The sequence below is a fragment of the Danio rerio genome, chromosome 11, assembly GCF_049306965.1.
Source record: "Danio rerio strain Tuebingen ecotype United States chromosome 11, GRCz12tu, whole genome shotgun sequence".
Taxonomy (NCBI): domain Eukaryota; kingdom Metazoa; phylum Chordata; class Actinopteri; order Cypriniformes; family Danionidae; genus Danio; species Danio rerio.
In genome coordinates this window covers 24,115,001-24,138,923 of record NC_133186.1, presented here as the reverse complement: position 1 = coordinate 24,138,923, position 23,923 = coordinate 24,115,001, and the positions used below count along the sequence as shown (strand labels likewise).

Here is a 23,923-nt window from a genome sequence, read left to right as displayed (position 1 = left end):
CCTTAATCATGGATCAGTCAAATCAGTAAAGATTTAGTTTTAAAAATGAAATACTTCATTTATTATGTTTAGTTAAATTTTTTAATCATTCAAATTTCTTTTTTCAAATTAAAAAATTTTACAAGATTTTACAAGATGCTTTACATGTTATTATTTTTTAACATTAAGAAAAAATGTAGAAAAGACATGAAAAATTTGTGATATAAGAAAAAATAACAGCAAAATATATGAAAGTACAAAACGTGCATTTTAGAACTGTTGAGACCATTGGCTAGAATTGTTTAGGGCCGCCAAATCACTAAATCTGCCCCTACATAAACACATAGACATCACCTATATGCCAAAACTGCATGCTAACTATGTTTATACAATAACTTATATTTGATCGTACCTTAAACTTAATTTGTTTGTAATGCAAAAATGTGCATCTTTTGTAAAAAGCGCTATACAAAAAATACTTGAATTGAATAACAATTTTGACCTTATTTTTTTAAACATTTACTTCAGCTAACCAAAATTTAAAAAAACAACTTTTTCCAAAAAGAAAAATATTATAATTAGGGATGTGCAGATCCGATCACGTTATCCGAAATCAGGCCCGATCGCATGGTTTCAGACTCGATCGGAATCGGACGTTACCTCCCGATTAGGACTTAAATATGTTTAATGTTAAAATAAGGTGAATTAAATAAAAAATAAGCAGCATCCTGGATCTGTTTTTCACTCTTCTTTATTCTTTTTTTATGTTTTATAGAAGTATCAGATTGGGTTTCAGTATCGGCAGATAATCAAAATTAAATGGCTTGGACTCGAGGGCAAAACAACCTGATCGGTACATCCCTAATTAACACAACTGTTATTTATATTAAAAAAAATATATATTTCACAGTGGGGGCTAATAATTTTCTCTTCAATTGTATGTAAAATAAGAAAAATCAGCAAGAAAATTAATAATAAGTTTATAATGTTTTTTTTTTTTTTTTTACAAACAGCCCATCCAGCAAATGTCATGGTAAATCTATGATCAGTGTTGCAGAACTGATTAAAAACAAAAAAAAACAAAAACACATTGGTTTGTTTGTTTTCATTATAGTAAGAACAATAAAATGACCCCTTCTAGATCAGAGAGGAGCAGAATTTGGCGAGTTGAGTGTGTGTTTGTGTGTAAGTGTGAGTGCTATGGAATACATGGCATGTGGCGATAAGGTCAGTTGGTGTCGTTGTGATGAATGTCCTCTTTCCTGAACTGGCCTGAGTAGAACTGCTGTTTCCAGCGACATGCTTTTTGATGTTCCCCCAATGAGAGATGCGTCTTATCTCCTTCAAGATAACGGCTCAAAAAAGTGGAGGGGCAGAGAGAAAAAAAATGTTGAAGGAGGAAAGGAAAATAAAAAAAGAAAAATAATTAAAGGTAGTTTCTTAATCTCACTGTCAGAGAAGTGTTTGAGGCCGCCGCCCGGGGCACAAGGCCTCATGGGAAAAGGCCACATGGGTCAACATCAACAGAGAAGAGAGAAGACACAAGCCCTTTCCAGAATCTATTGAGCTGATTTGTTCCCTATTGCCTACACTAACATCAGTCTTCAAAGTTAGCATCATCATAACAGTTTGGAACAACTCAAGTATAAGACTGAGCTAATTAATATTATCCAAATGATTTCAGTCGTCTGACAATGGCTTTATAATAATAGTCTGCTCATAAAATATCAATCTAAAATTTTATGTAAAATAACAGCCTTTTAACTATGAATTATATGAATTATATTATATAGTTGCTAAGTGTTTACATTTGATTGTGTTCCCCCATTTTGGTGTATTTATAAACTTTGACTTTTGTTTATTGTATAGACACAGTGAGAAGCAGTAGGGGTTGGACGCCACACTTTTCTTTTCTGTAAATATTTTCTTCTGTTTTTCTATATAGTCAGGGAGGTAGGAGCAGTTTTTATATTTTTGATTTTGTTATTTTGTTAGGTGTATTTAGTTTCATTTGGGTGTTTAGGTAGCGGATATATATTTTTATTTTTTTGTGGATCCTCTCTGAGGTATTTGGCTTCACGTTTTGGGTGTTTAAAAACTCCAGGGATTTATAAAAGTGATTTATTTGTCTAGTGTTCTTTTATGTTATGTCCTTGACCATAGACCAAGGTTGTAACACATGTTTTAAATGCAAGCTCTCTTGACGGCATTGTTTTCAGTTAAGTGTCTCAGAATTTTGGAACCAAACAGCTACCAAAAAGTTACATTCATCACAATACATATTTATTATTATACATATAAATTCACAAAAACATTCTTTTAATGATGTTCTAAAGACAAGAAATTTCCAAAGAATGCTCTAATAATGTTACAGTTACTTTTAATACTTTCAAAATATTAAACATAATGTCAAAACTTAATCTTGTGATCATTGCTAATTTTATTTTTACAATCTAATTTTGGAAATGGGAAGAGAACTTCAGTGTGAGTACGGTTAATATCACATTCAGTCTATTGCACATTGCAAATTGCTGGCTGCAGTTCACTTAATGGCCACTTGTGTCGCTAATACGAAGCTGTTGTTGTTGTTTTTTTTAATTCTACATGAAGACTCTTGAAGACAAGATTGAACTTCTTCCTTAACATTTTCTTGATTCCAGCTCCATACAGTTAAACCAGTTCTCTTTTGAAACTTTGAGAATGACGGATGCGATAACAGCCCGAACAGAGAACACACAAGCTAAATAAGTGAAGTAGCGCCAATATTCAGCATGTCTATCCATCTCCCATCCTCTTCCTCTTCATTCCTGTCTTCTCTCCTTTCTCTTTCACTCTCTGTTTGGGTCCCATGGGACACAGTTCAAGTTCTTTAACACATTGTGTCTGCACGCTGTTTACATTAGATGCAGTTGAGTGGCTAAAGCTAGCGGAGTAACAGGCCTGTCAGCTTGATTTATGAGCACATCAAACAGAGTTTGGGCACGCCAGGCCCGACTGACAGCGCTACTTCATTAGGCTGACTCCAGGGTGACTCCACAGCTCAACCGTCAAACTGAGAGAAAGAGAGAGAGTGGCTAAAACAATAAAAAACAGAAAAAGAGCAAAAGTCAGGACTGATGATGCAAAAATGTGTGTGGCAACCATCTCTCCCTCTCTTCCATCCATTTTTCTCACCTCTCAACCCGCTTGTGCTGACTGGCAGTGATATGGGTGGCAATTAAAGCATCTTTCACTAAGGGAGAGCATAGCCTGTCATCTCTCCATTTTTAGCGCATGAAAAACAGAAAACATCTAAGATTTTCAAATTTCAAATGAAAAGTTTATAAACAGGTCAGCAGTGTTGGGGGTAACGCATTACAAGTAATATCAGTTTGAGCAATAATATCACCGTTCTAAAGCCTTTCGCTATTTTATTACAAAATGAAACATGTACATTACATTATATCACATTACATGCCAGGGAAATGTATCTTTTAAACAGATTCAGTTTTCACAGCTTTCTTGTTAGTAGATTCATAAATCAATAAAGATATAGATCTTCAAGAAAAATGTTGAAGATCTTTAAGAAAAATTTGAAAGAAACGCTTTACGCTTAAAATAATTGTCAGGTGAAAGTATATATCAGCTTAAAGTAACAATTAGCGCATTACTTAAAACAAAATAAATAAAGGAAAATGGCATTGTCTCAATGGACAGTGATTTTTTATAACTAAAAAGTCAAAATTACAAAAGTAACAAACAGATTGCTTTAAACTTTCATTATTCTGTATATACGGCTCTGGGGTCTGTATATACGGTACAGCAAGAAACAACCTGCAAGTTCTGTCAGAGATCAAGCCTCAGTAAACATAAGGAAAAGTAACACAGAAACAAAGTAACACATTACATAGCATACAAACTAACCAAGTAACACAACTAGATTAATGGGGAGTAACTCAATATTGTCATCCATTAGTTTTAAAAGTAAAACTGTAGGTCAGTAATGCTAATAATGATGAATAAAAGTGAAATAAAATAAATCCAATATTTAATAATAAAAAGTAATAATAAAACTGTACCCTTCCTATGCCGGTCACACCAATAGCATGGCAGAAAAAAAGAAAGGGAGGTTTCAGAGGATGAAGGACTTTAAAAGAAGGCTTGAGGGATGAGAAACACCACACATCTTTCTGTTGCTATCTTCTGCTCACGCCTGACTGCTTCACTTTTAGTCCAGTGCTGTCCGTGCACTCGTCCCCAGGGGAATACCATGACACCACAGACAACACACACATAAACACACAGAGATGAAACCTTGAACAAGGCCTAACCCAATTCGTTTATATCTGTATTTTTTCCCCTTGTAGTGATAGTCTGGACAGTATCCATTTATCAGCTTAACAATGATTTTACTCGATTTAATGTCTAGAAAAATGCTTTACATCTTGCAAGATCCAATGTGTTAGCTATATAATCACGTTTACATACCTGCATAGAGCCATATTTCAGGCCAACTAAAGAGGCCCTGAACAAACGTGCGCTGATCCACGGGGAAGAAGAGCTGACCACTGCCCTCCCGATTTAATTTCCCTGCTCTCTTCACTCGGAGAGAACACCATCTCCCTAGCTCCAATATTTAATAAGGGAAAATGTCTGAAAAACTCCTGAGGCCTTGAATAAGGTTAGTCAAGCTTTTTTATACCTTTTCTCTCCCTCTCACTTTTCAATCTTTTTCCCTTTTCTTTTTTTTTTCTCGGTATCTGTCACGTTTCTTGACTATCTGTGGAAAATGTCAGGATACTGGTCTCATTTGAAGAGCGTGTATGTGTGTGTGTGTGTGTGGCTCCGTGTGTTTCAGGCACCTCATGCATTTGCCACGCATTTGCTCTATCAGTCACAATGCTGTCTGGGGCATATTTAACGGGTCTTAATCTCTGTCCTCCTTGGCCTATAGAATATAGCCCCCCTTCTTCCTTACGTCACCCTGCTCAGGCTCTCACCTGCTATAAAGTCAAGAGCTCATTCATTTTCTGATGCTCTCATCTTCATTCCTTCACAGCTCAGACAGGAATATGTGCTGTTTGATATAAAGTTTTTGGCAGACTGCTGAAAAAACAAGGTTTTAGCTATGTTTTGTACTTGAAAATGGGTTGCAGCCATTGGTTATATTTTTTTTAAATAGCGATCCCCTAAATTCTGCAATCCACTTTGAAATTTCCTCTTTGAATCTAGCAGCATGCAGTTTTGTGCTGATCTCTTTTGTCCTAATCACGGTCTTCTTTTTTTAAAACATATAATTAGTATGTAACACCATCTTAATGACTAGTAAGCCAGGTTAAGAGACAAGTTAAGATAAGTTTGACTTCCATAAGCTGCATTTTGCTAGAATCTGTATGCTATTTTCACGATTTGGGGTTATTTCCAAAGAGTTATTCTTTAAATCTATCAGACTGACCAGTGACATCATCCTAAACACCAGTTTAGTTTGACATTGGGGAAATGTAGATCATCAGAAACACATTTAATGTTTAAAATGTTTCTTAGGCGGGTTTAAGATGCCGTTTTCAGCTTGGCGCAAACACAGTCCCCAACTTTTCTTTCGCCTACACAAGCCACTGTAACCTGAATATTGCTAAACAATGTGCTAGCCACTAGTCATGGGATGACAATCTTTTTCAAGGTATACTGTGGTTTGGACATATAAAGGCTTTAAAACTACCACAATTTTCTGCTATACCCTTCATAAGGTATACGTTTTTTTATTTACATTTTTAAAAATTTTTTAGGACATCAGTTTCTCCAGCAGAAAAGATCTTCAAAGTAAAGTCTGTATTTTTAAACTAATGAAGATACCAGAAGTCAAATATTCTTTTGAATTATTTAGCCTGACATGTTTACTGTTCCAAAATACTTGAAATGTTTCTCAAAATTAAACATATTGTGTTCAAAGGGGGAAAAAGTTTTCGTTTTTTTTGCCCAGACATTTAAAAATAACTTATTTTGGAGCAGTAATCACAATAACCTGAAACAGTGATATTTTTATTCAATGTTATTATACCTTCAGAAACTTATAACGGCCATTATGTGCTAATTCCTCTACTAAGCTGTTTGTTCATTAAGTCTTCTTGTAAACTCCTTGATTAGGTTGTATCAGATATAGCTCATGCCAATGACACACAGGCCGCGAGAGTTCGGATTTCATTTGACCGCGAGATTAGCGCAGATCTCCTCTCCCACAGTGCGCAGACGAGTGATTATGCCCTTGCCTTTGTTGTGCTGTAGTCTTATCCTCAATGATCCAACATGATTCCCCCTCACCTTCATTACCCAGATCAGGTCCTTCTCCTCCTCCAGTGCCTTAATTGACAATTAAAGAAACTCGTCGGCTCCACCATAGCGGGTTGTAATAGGGATTTTCCACTAGGCTTAGCAAGCGGCGACTTGTAAATTAATACTTAACGAGTATTAGCGGGGAAGCCGTTGGTAAGGTTTGGAGCATGACTTTGGTCAGTGGCAGAGAAATGAAAATCCATATTCCCCAAATGTCTTAATCCGCATTTTTGAATCACTTAATACACAAAATGCAATTGAGCGTTCGAGAGAGGAGGAACTGCATCCGTCTATTTTCCTGCCGAGGATTTCATGTAATGCGCAGTGATTACAGAGCCTTTATAAGGTCTGTGCCGCTCAGTGCAGCACAAAATCGCTCATCCAATCATCTCACATACCAGAATACAGTTATTTTCAAAGAGTTGGCTTCTGGTTTTGAGAGGAATTGGCCTCTGCTGGGTGACAAATGATGTGTCAGCCTTCTTGAGGATGCTCATGTAGGGTGCCATAAGGGTGAAGTACACTGTGAAGTGCACTACAGAGAGAGGGGGCAGGACTTTCTCACCTCTTTGGCCTGCTTCCCTGCTTGCTGTTGCTGGGTAAGGAGCTGGAGGTGCAACTGCTCCTGTTGTTTCTTGTAGTACTCTTGCAGCTAAACAGAAACAGAGAGAGAAAAACAGGTTAATTTTTTGCTAACACTTCTTTTTTAATTTATATATACCAGGTATCTATGATCAAGTAACTGGGTGCAAGGAGTCATATGTGTCTAAAGGCATCAAAAAAATGAATACAGGATAAAACAAGATCAGCTTCTTGCTTAGGGCCTAAAGTGCCTCCATAATAAGGCATATTCATCTTTTTTTTTCAGCATTCCACTAAAAGGCAGCTTAAACACCTGGCAGGTGGCGTATGAATGTGTCCTGTAAATCATCTGTCCACCTTTCTCTCAGCGTTGCAAACCTGACAGTATTGAGACAGGCTGCCTTATTTATGATTGAATGAACTGAAACGCGCAACACCTGTCTGGGAAAACGCTGGTAAAATTTGCCCTCCGCCCCTAATCTCAATGCAGTTTTCATTACGTCCTGTACAACAGTTATGATTAGGTCCACAGATGGTAGAAGCCAGCCAGAGATCATCACAAATTACTTTTTTGTGCTAATCTGATATGACTTGATACACTTCAAGCAAAATAGAAAAACAAACCGCTGCGGCACCATTTTTTTAATAATGTATTTATAAAATTTTCAGGCACAACAGATACAACAACAAACAAGAAAACAGGAGAAAACGGGGGTACTTATAACAATAAGAATAATAGTTAAAATAAACAAAATAAAAAAGGGGTCATTAAAATCAGAGATATTGCATACACCACAAAAAAAAAAAGATCTGACCTCATTAAATCAACCCTCTGATGAGTATGGAGGTTGTGTTTAAACCCATATGCAACAAAATTGTCCCCACCTCTTTTGAAATAAAACATCTTTACCATGTAAAACACAAGTTAAGTAGTCCAGTGGTACATATTTAGGTATTACCCTTTGCCATAAAGACTTTGTAGGAGTTTTCTTTGCTATACATTTCAGGAGAATACATTTTCTTGCAGTAATTATCAAGAACTTGCAGTGTTTTTTTTTTTTTTGTTCATATTAATCATGTTGTGTATCTTACCAACTTTTCAAAAATGTTTGCTCTGGGTGGCAAATGTTTTTGATCTACCACTATAGTCTGTGGTGATAATGGGTGGTATACATAAGTAGTACACCGAGTGTCCACCTTTGTGATTTAGATAATGTCCATGAAAGTTAAAGAACAAACTCACCACCGTGAACTGGACATAGCCCATTACGGGTGTTTTTGTGGTTTTGTTTGCTTGCGTAAGAGGTTTGTGTTAAGTTAATAAAGCACAAGAAAGGTGTTTACACACTGGTTACTGATTCAAAAATCAGCTGAATGGGCCTCTATCTTCTCCACACAGGTAAACATAGGCCTGCATGTGCTTTATCACGGTGAAACTGCTCAGTATGGCACACCTTGCTCTGATTAAAAGCTTTGAGAACAGAGAGAGGCATGTGGGAGTCAATGATTTCAAGTGTGCATAGAAGGGTTAGGGGTACGTTTCATTCTTCAGAACAATGTAGGTTATTTGACGAGAACAAGACACAGGTGTGTGAGGGCAGAACAGTTGAGATAGGATTAATCATTTACAATTATCAATTAATAATACTGTGATAACTTTAGGAAGTACATAAAGTGTTTTTATTGGTCACTAAAGCAAACATTACAAACATTATTCCTGCTTCCTGTATACCTAATTCCTTTAATCATTTATTCTTTGTGTGAAAGGTTTGATTGAAACCCAGGGTTGCTAACAAATTTCTAAAAACACACTAGCGACTATTCAGAACATCTTTAGTAACCCTTTAAAAGTAGTAAAAATGACTTAAACTGTGTTTAAATGTTCTCCAACACTATCTAAAAACTTTGAATGATCAAAACACATTAGTAACCATAAATCAACGTATCAGCAACCACCTGCAACATCCTAGAAATTAAAAAAGATAAAAAAACAAGCAACCTCAACAACCTCAGTAACCTCATTGAATTAAAAAATTATTACACCTTAACAAGTATTCATCAATACCCCAACAATCACAAGCAACACCTTAGCAACCAACTAGATTTACTTTTTGAGATTTACACAGATATGTCTTGCTGGTTACAATGTAGAAATTTCTCTACAACAGCCTAAACACCCTAGAAATTGCTCTACAACAGCCTAAACACCCTAGTAACCATTTAAACAGGCTAAAAAACGTACCCTAAAGCAAATATTACAAATATTATTCCTACTTTCCGTATTCCTAATTATTTTAAAACTAACAAATGCTAATGAATATCTCAAAACACACTATAGTGACCATTCAGAACATCTTTAGTATCAGTTTAATGGTAGTAAAAATAACTTAAACTGTATTCAAACGTTCTGGCAACACTATCTAAAAACTTTGAATGGTAGTAACCATAAATCAACATATCAGCAACCACCTGCAACACCCTAGAACTAAGCAGCTCAAAAACCTCACTGAATTAAAAAATAGCTCCCTTTATCATCTTAACAAGTATACATCAGTTTCTCAACAACCACTTGTAACACCTTAGCAATCAACTAGAATTTTATTTTTATAGCTTTCCTCTGGTATGTCTTGCTGGTTATAATGTGAAAAGTGCTCTACAACAGCCTGAACACCCTAGTAACCATTTAAACATGCTAAATAACTTAAGTAATTGCATATAAATGCATCAGCAACCATCCACAACTCCCTAGCAACCCTTGAAATAGGCAAAAAATGGCAGTGAACTCAACTGAAATGCCTTTGATGTGCACTTGTAAACCTGGAACTATGTTCAAAACTGTTAACTACAACAAGAAGTAAACTGTATATGCGTGAGGTGTACACTGACAAAGGTTTATCATAATACGCTAAAAGCCCTCCTTCCTTTCCTACATTTGAAGGAGAAACATATTACACACGAGGGGCTTCCTGTTATGCTACCATGTTTACCTTTGCCTATATGAACTAGCTGCTACCTTCAACCAGCTACTCTTCAACAGAGGCCTAAGTGAGACTGGCTCGCACCCACTAACACTGTCATTACACATCTCCAGCCATAGCTCTGGCTAACCACAGCGTTCACCGCAGACCCACCGCTGTTTGTTTTACTTTCGGATTATTAATTTACCCAGGAAAGCCTATTAAGATTAAAATCTCGGCTTCGCATGGATGACCTATTTGACATGGAAGTACATGTTGACCCAAGGAGCAGAGCACGGAGGGCCTCGGACACATAAGGACCGTGAAGGAGCGCCTGGGGGACGTGGCTGAAGCTGCTGGAGAAAAGTTGAATAATGATACCCTAATTAACTCCTTATCACACATACTGTTTACAGATGCAATGCAGACTTGCTCAAGGAATGAGGCACTTATTAGTGGGTTACATGCCGAATCAAAACACTGTACAGCTTGGAAAAGAGCGTGGTAACACAAAATACTTCATGTGACACTCATAAACTTTTTTTTTTTTTACAGAAATTAGTTTTTTTAATTATTACAATGTGGGAATTTTGACCTTTAAATGACCAAGACTAAGTGGAATATTTGTACTTTTTAAAGCATTAATTTGTTAGACTGCAGATATTTAAACTATTTCCAATTAATAAATTAACTTTATAAACTAAAAATTATTAAACTTTGTTCAGAAAAAAAATGACCTTGACTTGTTTCTGACACTACCTGTCTAGATTTTTTTGAACAAGTATAGTTGGCAAAACAGAAACAAACAATAAAAATGTAACTAGATGTTGTGGCTTTTGCATCTCTTCTCGCTAGGCACAGAATAGACTCTCAATACACATTCTAGTAATTTTTTTGGCTGACTGAGTGAAACATTTAATAAGGAGAATGACAATTCTGGCATCATTTACTCACTTTTCATTTGTTCAAAACCTTTTTTAGTTTCTTTCTACTGTTGAACAAAAAAAAAAGATATTTAGAAGAATTCTTAAGCTGTAGCTGGCACCAATTGACTTCCATAGTAAAACGTTTCAGTCAATGGGTGCCAGCAACCAGCATTCTACAAAAATATATTTTATTTGTTCAGAAAGTAAGTCAAAGGTTTATCACATGAGGGAGAATGAATGATGAAATAATTTTCATTTTGTGAAATTATTATTGCTTTAATTAAATTTGTGTTATTTTTATTACTTTATCATTAGCTCACACATCATAAAAACTAAAATAAAATATAATAAAATATTAGAATAAAATATTGAGATGTTATTGTACAAGTGTAAGAAATACCAGGTTGAATATTTCAGTGAAGATTATACAAAGAAAAAATGACAGTAAAATGACACCAGGGCAGCACGGTGGCACAGTGAGTAGCGGCTGGGTCAGTTGGCATTTCTGTGTGGAGTTGTTCTCCCTGTTTTCTGCGGGTGCTCCGGTTTCTCCCACAGTCCAAAGACATGCCCTATAGGTGAACCGGTCAAGTTAAATTGGCCATATTGTATGTGTGTGAATGGGAGTGTATAGGTGTTTCCCAGTGATAGGTTGCAGCTGGAAGGGCATTCGCTGCATAAACCATATGCTGGATAAGTTGGCAGTTCATTATGCTGGCAACCCCAGATTAATAAAGAGACTAAGCAAAAAGAAATTATTAAAAAATTAAAATGACACCAGGTCTTCCATGTCTACAGAAACCCTGCATTTCAAAATATTAAAAAAAAGACTTAAATGATTGGCTTTCTGTCTTCAGAATTTTTTTTTAGGAAAAAAACGAGTGTACACACAACTCTGGGCTCTTCAACGATCCTTGAACTTGTTCATCTCCTGCCGCTTTAACCAGGCGAGTAGTTCTTCCGAGTAACACTAAATGGCTGTGTTCCTGCTACAAAAGCCATCTCACACCACTGCATCCGTTTGACTACCTGTCGCAGTGGCTCTTTTTACGGGATATTGAAGGTGAGCTACGATGCCGATCCACAGCCCATTCAAACAGAAGAAAGTCAGCGAGCCGTAAGGTGTGAAGCGAAACTCCATTTACCACACTAAAAGGCATTGAGCTCACAATATGTCGCCCATCTCTAGGTTTAAACTCTCTTCCACGCCTCGCCGCCGCCCGCATGGCCCTGCTGCCTCTCGCCCACTCATTACCCCTTTAATTCATGCCAATATGAAGCTGAATAGTTGCAGGAATAATTAAAGAATAATTAAGGTTTTTTTTTTAATGATTTGATTCAGTGGGCCCTTTTCACGTTAACTGCACGCCTTGAAAGGCATTCACCTTAGATTCCCATTATTGTGACCTTGGTTTTACTTAACAGCAGTGAGTGGGGATGTAAAAAAAAGGGAAAATATATCAGCTGGGCTGTAATTAAGGGTTGGAGGGATGTAAAGGTTAACTCGCACATGCATAAGTGCACACGCATACATAAACATGCACTTGCTCTCTCTTTCCAGCGCTCGCTCCATCTTTCTATGTGAAATTGTATTTGTGAGGGTATTCACATGCAGAAAAAGCCAAAGCCCACTCGTTCTCCCACACACACACACACAGTGGGATGAGATCAGGGACGGATTGCTGTACTGTACGTGTGTGTTGGCAGCCTCTCTGATTGCTCCATTTGCCGTGTGCGAAAGAGTGAGCATTAAAAGCCACTTCTCACGTGGTTCATCACCACTGAGAACCATTAAACCCACTGGCTTTTACTGGAGATGTAAAACGGCCCATGAACGGTAACTATTTCAATTTCAATATCCTCGTTAAACATTGAATAAAAAAGGAGAGAAATAAAGCGGGAGGAAGAGTAGGGGGGCAAGAGTGCAACGTTTCTTTCTCAAACAGCTGAATTTTGATTTCTGCGAGCGAGCGACTCTTGATAAATTTGTCAGATCTGCTCTGTGCAATTTACACTCGCCTAAAGCAACCTCCTCCTCGCTACTAAATCAATTCCGTTCTGTCAGGATCATTTATGCCATGGAAAACTGTGAAAAATAATCACACGTTCTCCATGGCAGAGGTATCTGACCTGATTTTGTACTGTGTGTGAAAAGGTTGAGTTTTTGGGAGGATGTTAAATGTGACTCTGGACCACAAAACCAGTCATAAGTGTCAGTTTATGGTAACTGAGGTGTATGGATTATATTAAAGGTGAATAAATATGCTTTTTTTATTGACGTTGTTAGGATTGCACAATATTTGGCAAAAATTTTACTAATTGAATGAATTAAAAAAAAAAAAAAACTTGTTTTCAAATCAATTTCTTATTAATGCACATCTCTAATCAACAATTAAATTTTTACATATTAGGATATTAGCATAGTAGACTATCCTAATAGTTTAGGATAGTAGAATATTTACTATGGCCCCATTTACACTGCCAGTTAAATGTGATCCAAATCCGATTTTTTGCTTATAAGTGACACAGATCTGATCTGTTCTATGATCACGTAAACACAACAAAACACATGCATTCAAATATTCAGAGATTGGTTTCAGGCCTCCTTTAGATGTGGATTATGGTAAATCAGACATGTGACAATGCGACTATCGTAAGCAGACAGATCAGATTTATTGAAGTATTTCGTTTTGTACGTCATTAAACTTGTGACAATTTGGTACTTTTCCACGGTTAATGATGTAGAACAGGGATCACCAAACTTGTTCCTGGAGGACCAGTGTTCTGCAGATTTTAGCTCCAACCCAATCCATCACACCCAAACAAGCTAATCAAGGTCTTACTAGGTATACTTGAAATACCCAGGCAGGTGTGTTGAGGCAAGTTGGAGCTAAACCCTGCAGGACACCGGACCTCCAGAAACAAGATTGGTGACCCCTGATGTAGAAGGAAGAGCGTGTATCGAGATGCCGACGGGGTAAACGACAACAACAACAACAACAACAGAGGAAATATGGAAGAGGAAAGTGGTCAGTATCCACAATTTGCTTCCACCAGACCTGAGATTTTTTTATCGTGCCTACAAATTTCTCTGAATACTGGAGGACACCATATATAAACCATAGGCACAAGCTGTGATGACAGCCCTTTCCCATTTTCTGCACCTCAAAATCATTTTAAAGTTGGGCAAACTTCACATATTTCTCAGAGCTAAAAGCAAACAGGGCCTAAGAGTCTTTATAGAATATCATTTTCTTAAAGAGATAGTTTACCAAAAATAAAAACTCTTTCATTAATCACGCACCCATTTCTCGTTTCAAACATTATTGGATTTCTTTCTTCTGTTGAACACAAAAGATATTTCGAAAAATGTTGGAAACCTGTAACCATTGAGTTTCCATAGTATGTGTTTTCCTACTATGGAAGTTAATGGTCCTTCCAAACGGAGCCAATTGCTGAAGTTTGTTTCTTATCACCGCCACCACTCGCTTGCTTGGTTTGGGACTTGTGGAGCTGCGCATCGACAGTGTTTGCACTTCCAGCAGTGAAATTTAAACTGAACTGAACAAAACTGAGCTTCACCTCTGAAAACTGGACTGACACAGTTTAAGTTTATTAGAACTTCTTTGTTAAGCTACTTTGACACAATCTACATTGTAAAAGCCCATAAATAAACTATCCCTTTAATACATTAATAAGCATTTTTTGTATAAAATAATCAATCATTTGAACCCATACAATGTTATTTGGCCATTCCCACAAATATACACATGCAACATTAGACTAGTTTTGCAGTTCAGCGTCACAAATATTTGAGAGACGTGAGTGAAATAGAGCTGTTTGTTTCTTCATGTCTGTTCAGAGACCGCACCTCTGGCCTCCGGGCTATATCACAGTAAGATAACGGAGGCCATGCAACTAATAAACAAAGAAAAAAAAGAAAGAAAGAAAGAAAGAAAGGAAGAGGTATGGAGACGTTTGGCTCAGCAGCTGGGTGAGAAACGCTGTCCTAGCTCTAACATAAGCGCTCTCTGACCGCCGGCGAGTCGACGTGTAGCGACACCAGCCAAAGGAGGCGTCGTCGACACTAGTATGCTAGTAAATGACGCTTATAAATGCCAGAGCCAAGTAACATCAAAGCTGGGGAAGATATCATTCTGGGCATGCCTGTAAGGATGCAATCAAAGTTACATACAACGCGATTACATTACACACTCTGACATCTACACTCAGGGCCTATTAACAGGGATCACACATTACTATGCCACGCAAAGGCAAATGCTGGAGAAATGAAGGACAGCAGTCAGAGATTTCCGTCGGTTTGGCAGGGTTTTTCAATAAAACATGTATGGCTTGTATGGTTAGAGGTCTAGACAGGAGGCGAGAAGTTTTCTTAAGAAAATACGGAACAAAGCCTTTGTGTTTTTAAATGTCTGAATGGACATATCGCTTGCTCTGAATATATTTGAGAAGGTTTAGAATGTTTGTTTGTTCAGCATGTACCCCTTGGCGCCAACTTTATATATTTCCTTTAATATTAAGCTTTATACAAAAGCCACTGATTGGGTTAAAAATAATTGCCCATAATAAAACAACAAATAAAACAAATATAATATTGAGGATAAGTTTTCTATATTAGAATGACTACAATGCTTCACAATATAACTGTTTACTGCATTTAGATAAAAAAAAAAATACAGACTCGGTAAGCCTAAGAGACTTTTCAAATCATAATAATAATAATAATAATAATAATAATTATTATTATTATTATTATATAAATCTTGTAAATTATTTTAAATAATAATAATAACAAATTAATTTAATAATAAAATAGAATAAAGTAATATTGATAATAATGCTAATAATAGTTATTATTATTATTATTATTATTGTTATTATTATTATTGTCATCATTCCTTATTAACATAATTATAAATAGATAAATACTGTAAATATATTTTTAAATAACAATAACAATTTAATTTAATAATAAAATAAAATAATAATGATAATAATGATGATAATAAAGATAATAATAACAATAATAATGATAATAATAACGATAATAATAATAATAATAATCAGAATGATTATTGTTGTCATTATTATTATCATTATTATAATATTATATAAACAAATACTGTAAATATATATATTTTAAATATTAATAATAACAATTTAATTTAATTTAAAAAAATGATGATAATAATAATAATAATAATAATAATTATTATTATTATTATTATTCATATTATTATTAATATTATTGCCATCATTATTATCTTTATATTATAATTACATTAATACAGTAAAAATATTTTTAAAATAATATTAATAACAATTTATTTTATTACAATAAAATAAAATTATAAAATCTCTTGCCAACTTTTGAACCAAAGAGTATCTTACAATTGCAGCTAACTTCTCATAATGCAAATTGTTTTTAAATATTAATCAATATCTCACATTTACCTGTGGAAACAGTCCCCTCTAGTTTAATAATTAATAAAACTGGCATTTATTGAATTTTTGCTCAATTAAATTAATTTGTTATTAAATAATAAAGCACATCACACATGCACCTTTGGAAAATGATAGAACATGGTGTAAAACATATTACAACTATACAGCTTTCAGAAGACATGGTCAAGTAAATGGCATTCAGTAATATTTTGATTAGCCAATAAAACGTGCACCGATTATCATTGAAAAATCAAACTTTTGTGCGTTTAGTTTGGGTATGTCATGTCTAAGCAGCTCAGAACTATTTAAATATCGTTTTAAGTTCTGTGTGTGGTGACTTGTCGAGGCATTTGTGTTTATATATATATGTGTGTGTGTTACCTGTTGCAGCATAAGGGCTTGTTGCTGTTGGAGTAAAGCTTGAAGTTGAGGCGGAGAGAGGATCTGCTGCATCTGCTGAGGGGTGATCATCTGTGGGGTCATCATCGCCATTGATACAGGCACCTAAAAAGCAAAAAGACCAATACATGATAAGGAATTGACAAGCAAGCTGTTAAGCAGCCCAAAATAATGCTTGACCCAAGTGTTAAATATTTCCAATAAACCAAGCAGGTATAAAATGCAGAAGCCAAATAGCAAATCGCTGTATAAAATGACACCTCTGCACTGAGATAAGCGTGTTTCCCTCACTTTAACATGATACAAAGCCATTTCTGTTTCTTTAGCATCATAAAGGAATGTTGTACTTCACTTTAATTAACTCTTTATCCTGTCATGGCAAAGAGAGTACACAAAACATCAGCTCTGTTGACACAATAGAGCTCCACACTGCTTGCATTGTAAAACCCTGGCAGTTTTTCCGAAAGAGAGAGAGAAAAAGAGAGAGAGAGAGAAGCGTGTTGATCAAATCTTCCCTTGAGTATGTAGTCTTTATCAGCCTGAAAGTACTTCAATAAACATAATATTATGACTTGTTATCTAGAGAATCACATCTTTGGCAAAAATAACAAACAGTCTGATAAGATAGCTATCGGCAGGAAACAACTTGCAACAGTCTGGAATTGAGAGCACAATTTGCTAGACAAGAACGAGGCGTAAAGATGGAAGGCGTGATTCTTATCTTATGACAAATATGCAGAAAAGGAGAGAAAAGGAAAGAGAGTTGGGATCAACAATAAGGATTTCTCTTTGCAGGTCTAGTTGGGTTGTTACTTCAGATTTTTATTAGTCCTGCCATTTTCAATTGGCCCACTAAGGAAAATTGTACGTTTTTTTTTATTTCACTATTCACATAAACATTTATGTACTCTTATTTATTTTTTTTGACTTTTTATCAGTTTTCTATCAAAAACAATTACCAAAATAGTTTTGCTTTTCTTTATTTCTTGTTTTGAAACATTTCTACATTTACAACTAAACATATGTGATTGATTTTTTTAAAAACAAAGATCATTTTGTTACTGGTGCGCCATTTAATCCTCATCACTGTCAACAGTATTCTTTATTGAATAGTCCTTCAATCACATCAACAAATTCATTGGTTTCTGTTCATTTACAAAAATCTTATTGGGAAAACTCCACTATATTTACAGTCACTTCTAAACATGATGAAATCTGCGCTCTAGTAGTTTTATTAACTTTTGTATACCCAAAGTTCACATTCATTTGGTCACTACTCTTTTCAGTTGTCTGCTGCTGATGCTTGGAATCATCTGCAGCAAATTTTAAAGCTCAACACTTTTATTCCACTATCATCCTTTAAAAATCAAATCCAGTTAATAGTACAAGATCACAGTGCTTGTTTTTTTAGTTGTTCCTAGGTTTATAAGTAATTATCTGGATCTGTGAAATTGTTATTGTATTGTGTCCCTGCTGCTTTGTATCTGCTTATTTTGTTGGCAATTGGACAGGTTGTCATTGAAAATGAGAACTGGTTCTCAATTGACTTACCTGGTTAAATAAAGGTTATTACTTAAAATAATAATAATAATAATAATAATAATAATAATAATAAATAAATAAAATAAATAATAAACACACAAACACACACGCACACACACACAAACAATCAGCAAAACAAAGTAATTCAAAAACAAAACTTAACCGGAGAATAAATACAAAACAAAAACAAATAAGCAAAACAATCAATCGAAAAAAAAAATCAATAATAGTTCCAAAAAAAACGAAAAGTTCACAATTCAAAAGACTTTCCATTTGAAAATAATTGCACTTGTTGCACAACATTACTGATCTAACACTTCTAAAATAATTCACTCTGGTAACTCTTTATTTTGATGGTCCATTTGAGTATTAGAAGACTCTCTATTTAAAATCTGTTGATACTGCTCCTGAAACAGACATTTGCCTGACTATAAGAAACTTTGCAAGTACGTGAACTTACACTATCCCTAACCTTAACTCCAACCCCAACCTAACAGTCTACTTATAATCTAATGAGAATTAGCTGGCATGTAGATGCAATGTAACTTAAATTCAACAAACTGACCATCAAAATAAAAGTGTGACCTTCACACTTCCTGTTCCCGTTAACATGATTTAAAACTGTAATAATCACAACAAAAAGGAATCCAAACATTTATAATTGAAAGGCAAATGTATAGAGTATAGTGACTGTATAGCCTACGGACAAACTCTCAAACTGGTCATCGTCATCCTTACTCTGTGTGTGTGTGTGTGTGTGTGTGTGTGTGAGAGAGAGAGAGAGAATGAGAGCTGGTTTGGAAAGGCCTGAAAGCAGGCCGCCTGTACATGATTACATCCTTTAATGCAGTAGAACTGGCCACTCTGTGAACTTATGGGCAGCTTTTTAACGGGCCAGCAATTTCCACCAGTACAATTTGTGGCTGCTTCCTCGAATGCAGCTAGCGATCTTGCACAGAAACACACACGCAGCCGCTCTGTGGCGTTCCATTTATTTTCCTATTTACTGCTCAAGGGCCAGAACTGATCATCTCCCTGCAACTGCTCAATAAAAATAAAGCTATTTACAGGCAACGGCTGGCTTGAAGCTGACACGCGAGCGCAAACTACAATCCCGCATAATACGTACATTTATCTACATTTGCCACTCAAAGGGAATAAAAAAGACAGGCAACGGCGTGACGACTTCCCAGTCCACTGCCAGTCCGATCTGATATTTGCATTCATTTGTTTTCATGTAGCGCCTGAGCGCTCATATTTTCAGCAGTTTATCTATTCACAGCTCGAGGGCTCCGGAGGAAGGGGGGTGAGATAAGGAGAGGAAAGACGAAGAGAGAGAGAGCTGTCAGACGCAAATTAAATCTGTAAAGGCCTGATTTGACTTTGTAAACAAGATTGGCGGTAAATATGAACACCGGCTCTCATTCCCGCCGGAAAGGGGGATGAAAGCTCACGCTCGCATTGGTTATCGGCGACTGTCCGATACTTTATTGTAAACGTCCCTATCAGAATCAAACGAGCCATCCGTATCCTTCACTACAAGGAGGGGCGCTTCCCAGAATCCGTGACAGAGACAAAGTGGTAAAATTATGCACTCTTTGACTTATGCACCACAAGACAGACGCATTTTATGGGCTGCCGTGCCACTCACCTTGATTAATTACAGGCGCAACGCAGGTGAGACTAGCGCTCACAGCTAAAGCTAGCAAGCATGGACACATTTGAGCTGATGATATCATGCATCCCATCGTTTGGTCGGGGGCCAGAAACCAGGCGCTCACCTTTTGATGACTTATATCAAGGGTTAAACATCAAGGGCTGTACAATTACAGCTTTGAAAATGAGTATGTGCACCCAGAGAGGAAGAAGCATCTGAAACAAAGCCAAGGCACCAAGGCATCCGAGACCACGCTGAAGGCCGGTGTGTTGTTTCTCCGCAGATTGGGGGGAGACAGAACGTGAGATAGGGCACAAGAGGGGGCTCGGTGTGGCGGGCGCTTGGCGTCATGCCAATTTGCCACGCGCGGCTGCTTGTCACTGAGAAAGAGCGAAATGAAAACCTGTAATTAATTGCTCTTCTGCATCCCATTCTCCTGCGGTGACAACCCATACATTCTATTTTATACACACGTTCATTGACATTTTCAAGTTGCAGGCGTAATAATTACCAGAGTTATAACACCTTCTATTGCGGCGCGACAGTGGGATTGACGAGCCGCCTGAATGCTGAGTTGTTAAGGTTTGACGCCATTAATTGCCCCTATAATCTAATATCACAAAGGCGGGCCATTACACACCGCGAGCGGAGCGTGCAATTCGACACTACGGTTTCAGAGCAGTGCAGGAAAACAAAAGCGCGCCATTAGGGACTTGACGGCCGCTAACAAAAGCGCAGCACAATGCGGAATTATATTTTCATTCGGCTTTGTCTCTCGCCATAAATGATTCCCCCCGTTCATTTGCCACTGAATAGAGCCAGTAATAGAAGAGCCCGAAACCCCAACCATTTGAAGTCAGGCATTTATTAAATGCATTTAATTTTTTTTCTCTCAATTTTTTTTCTATCTTTAAATTAACATGCAACAGGAAAGAAAGGCGAGGGAGATATTTTGCAGAAGCAAAGCGATGAGCACCTTGCTGTGAATTATCAAGCCCGGACACTTACAATTACATTTACTGTACTTTAAAAACAGAGACAAAAAAGCATTCTGTCCACATGTGAGAAGAGAGAATAACAAGTGAGATGCTGCGATGCGTTGGTATTAAAGGGATCATGACAGGAAGAAAGCTTGGTTTATATAAAAGCCATATTGGGCAGTCAAAAATACAAGTTTTCGAATATAAAATTAACGAAAGATGTAACAATCAATTACCTCTTTTTTTAAATTAATAGCTATATTTTCTCACTCTTACTCTCAGTAGGTGAAACTTTGGCTTGGTCTCTACTGGTTAATGCTGTAACTACAGTTATGAAGGAGCCAGGCATGTTTCTTCATTGACATTTTCACAAGTAAATAAAAATAATAGCATAACAGTTGCAATATATACATTTTAATAATTCACAATTATTTAATTAGTGTATTAAAATAATTGTCCTTGTCTGTAATTAGTTCAATGGCTTGTAAATGATTATGTCCATAATAATAGTAATAATAATAATAACAAATTATGTCCATAAATAAATAAAATATGAATTAATATTTGTCTGTAATTAGTTATAGATATAAGAATAATTATATATTCAAACAAACAAACCAATATATAAAGGTTCCGTGAGCAAAGTTGATATGCAGACCCATTAGATCAGGAATGCCTAAACTTTTTCATATGAAAGGTCAAAACCAAATATTATTGAGAGCCGTGGGTCAAAGACAAATATACCAAACTATTTTACAACAGACATCCTAAGTCTCCCAGACATTTATGCCTATGTGGGAATCTCCTGGATGGTCGCAAACAAATGATACTCCAACCACCACTACCCCCCTTCTTGACTTTTCCCAAGTTGGAATATCTGTTACATGAATGTTGCAATGGATAATTTCCAAATTAATTTCATTCATTAATTTATTGATTTTCTTTTCGGCTTAGTCTCTTTATTAATCAGGGGTCGCCACAGCAGAATGAACCGCCAACTTATCCAGCACATGTTTTACCAGCGGATGCTCTTCCATCTGCAACCCATCACTGGGAAACATCCATACACACTCATTTACACACATACGCTACAGTCAATTTTTATCTTACCCAATTCACCTGTACCACATGTCTTTGGACTTGTGGATGAAAGCGGAGCACCCAGTGGAAACCCACACAAATACCGAGAGAACATACAAACTCCACACAGAAAATCCAACCGACAGCTGAGGCTTGAACCAGCGACCTTCTTGCTGTGAGGCGAAAGCACTACCACTGCGCACTGTGACGCCCCAATTAATTTCATTATATTTATAAATATATATAAAACATTACTTAGTATCATCTTACCTAATGCTGATTTTTTTTTACAATAAAATATTGTAAATATTGTAAAACTTACAATAAAATGCAATAAAAACATAATAACATTTATAACAGTGTAATTCAATGCTGAATACACTAGTCAAGCGAAATTTGCCCTTGCCTTAATTCACTCACCAAAGTCTCTGCATACTGTCGGGTCACAGTATGCCCATTTAAAACAAAATGTGATTCATTAAAACTATTGAAATTGAAACAAATAATTTTAACAAGCTTTTTTGTAGCTTAACCATACATACAATTTTAAACGACAATCTCTAAACCATTCCCATCATTCTCCCATTCTTCTCAGATGGAATGGTGGGTCAAATCAAAGGTTACTATGGGCCTACTTTGGCCCGCAGGCCCTGGTTTGGGCATCTCAGCCTTAGATAAACAGCAGCGCTAACATACACAAACAAAACCAAATAACATCAGAGCTTCCACTCAACAACCTGCATGTCTTTAAGAAGATCCTCAATCAGCTCAAGTCTAATCTCCTTTGAGCATCTCTTGTGGTCACTTTCAACATATCCTACTTATCACCTTCAATCAGGTGGGCAGCAAAACAGCCACGCAATCAGAGTAAACAAAGCCCCTCCACACAAGCAAAAATCTCTTTTGGCACTCACTCACTCGTAGCTTTGAGTTTCTAAGTGGCACCATAATATGTGGTGTGCATTTGATGGCCATCCCCTAAAACCATCTCCACAAGCTTCTGAGACTGTCTGCTAATGAGCCGGCTTCAGTGGCACCTCTGGAGCCTCCCACCACCATTAAGATTCACCAGCGCCGTCCACACGCACCACGAACAGCTACCCACTACTGACAGGGGTCAGCTTCAATACAGAGACAGAGGGAGCAGCGGGGGAGACGGCCGTTCGCAGGGAGCCGAGCAGTAATTAGAGGGGCTATTTGAAGAGCGAGTTTAACTGATTAACAAAGAGAAGAGATGGGAAATGAGGGAGCGAGAGCCGAGAGAGGGAAGCCGAGCAGCAAGAAGAGCGATGCGTCCCAGAGGGTCATAAAGGAAGTAGTAAGGACAGCGAATGCATTCCAATGAGCCTTAATCGGGCTTTTCCTTTTTTTAACGGCCTTGATAAATTACAATCAGGCTTATCAACCACCTTCTGCATAGATGCAAGGACGATGATGTGAACGTTTCATGACCCTACAGACCAGTGTTCTATATTGAGCATGTTTACACGCATGACAATATGCTAATAATATGTAATATGCACAAAAAACAGCAGATTTTTAATCTTGAGAAGGTGAAGTTTGTCCACCCCATTACATCAAATTAGAATATTAGAACATGGAACATTCTGTGACAATTTATAGGCTTTTTGTTTGTTAACTCACTTCCATTAGTTAACAATAGTCAATTTAAATAAAGTCAATGAATGGCAACTACAATTTTTCGTAGGTTAATCTTATTTAAAGCTTAATAATGCATTAAACCATTTAACCAAGACCATTTTCTAAAGTTAATTTTAATGCATTAACTTTGATTGTAAAGTGTTCCGTAATATATACTTTCTCATCCTTTTGCAATTGAATTGCAACTGAGTTTAAACAATTTATTTACTCTGAATATATATGCAATAACATCCCTGTATTTGCAATAACACACAAAGTACTTTATGGTTATTATACCCGTTTAAGTAACTTCAGTTTCTGCAGCTTAGGTCAATATCGTGATGATACTGTATGTCATGACAATTTGATTATATCAAGAAAGATTGATACTGAAAGAAACATAAT

The 23,923-nt window shown here is 36.5% G+C and overlaps 1 protein-coding gene across 12 annotated transcripts in view; it reads right to left on the bottom strand.

The window, feature by feature from the left end:
• foxp4 (forkhead box P4) overlaps positions 1-23,923 on the bottom strand; it is a 487,998-nt gene that overhangs the window by 62,235 nt on the left and 401,840 nt on the right. For all 12 annotated transcript variants that reach the window (XM_073915911.1, XM_073915914.1, XM_073915912.1 and 9 more), the window contains 2 exon segments: positions 16,601-16,723; positions 6,854-6,940 (listed from right to left, as the gene is read on the bottom strand). In XM_073915911.1, coding sequence (XP_073772012.1) covers positions 6,854-6,940; positions 16,601-16,723 — 210 coding nt within the window.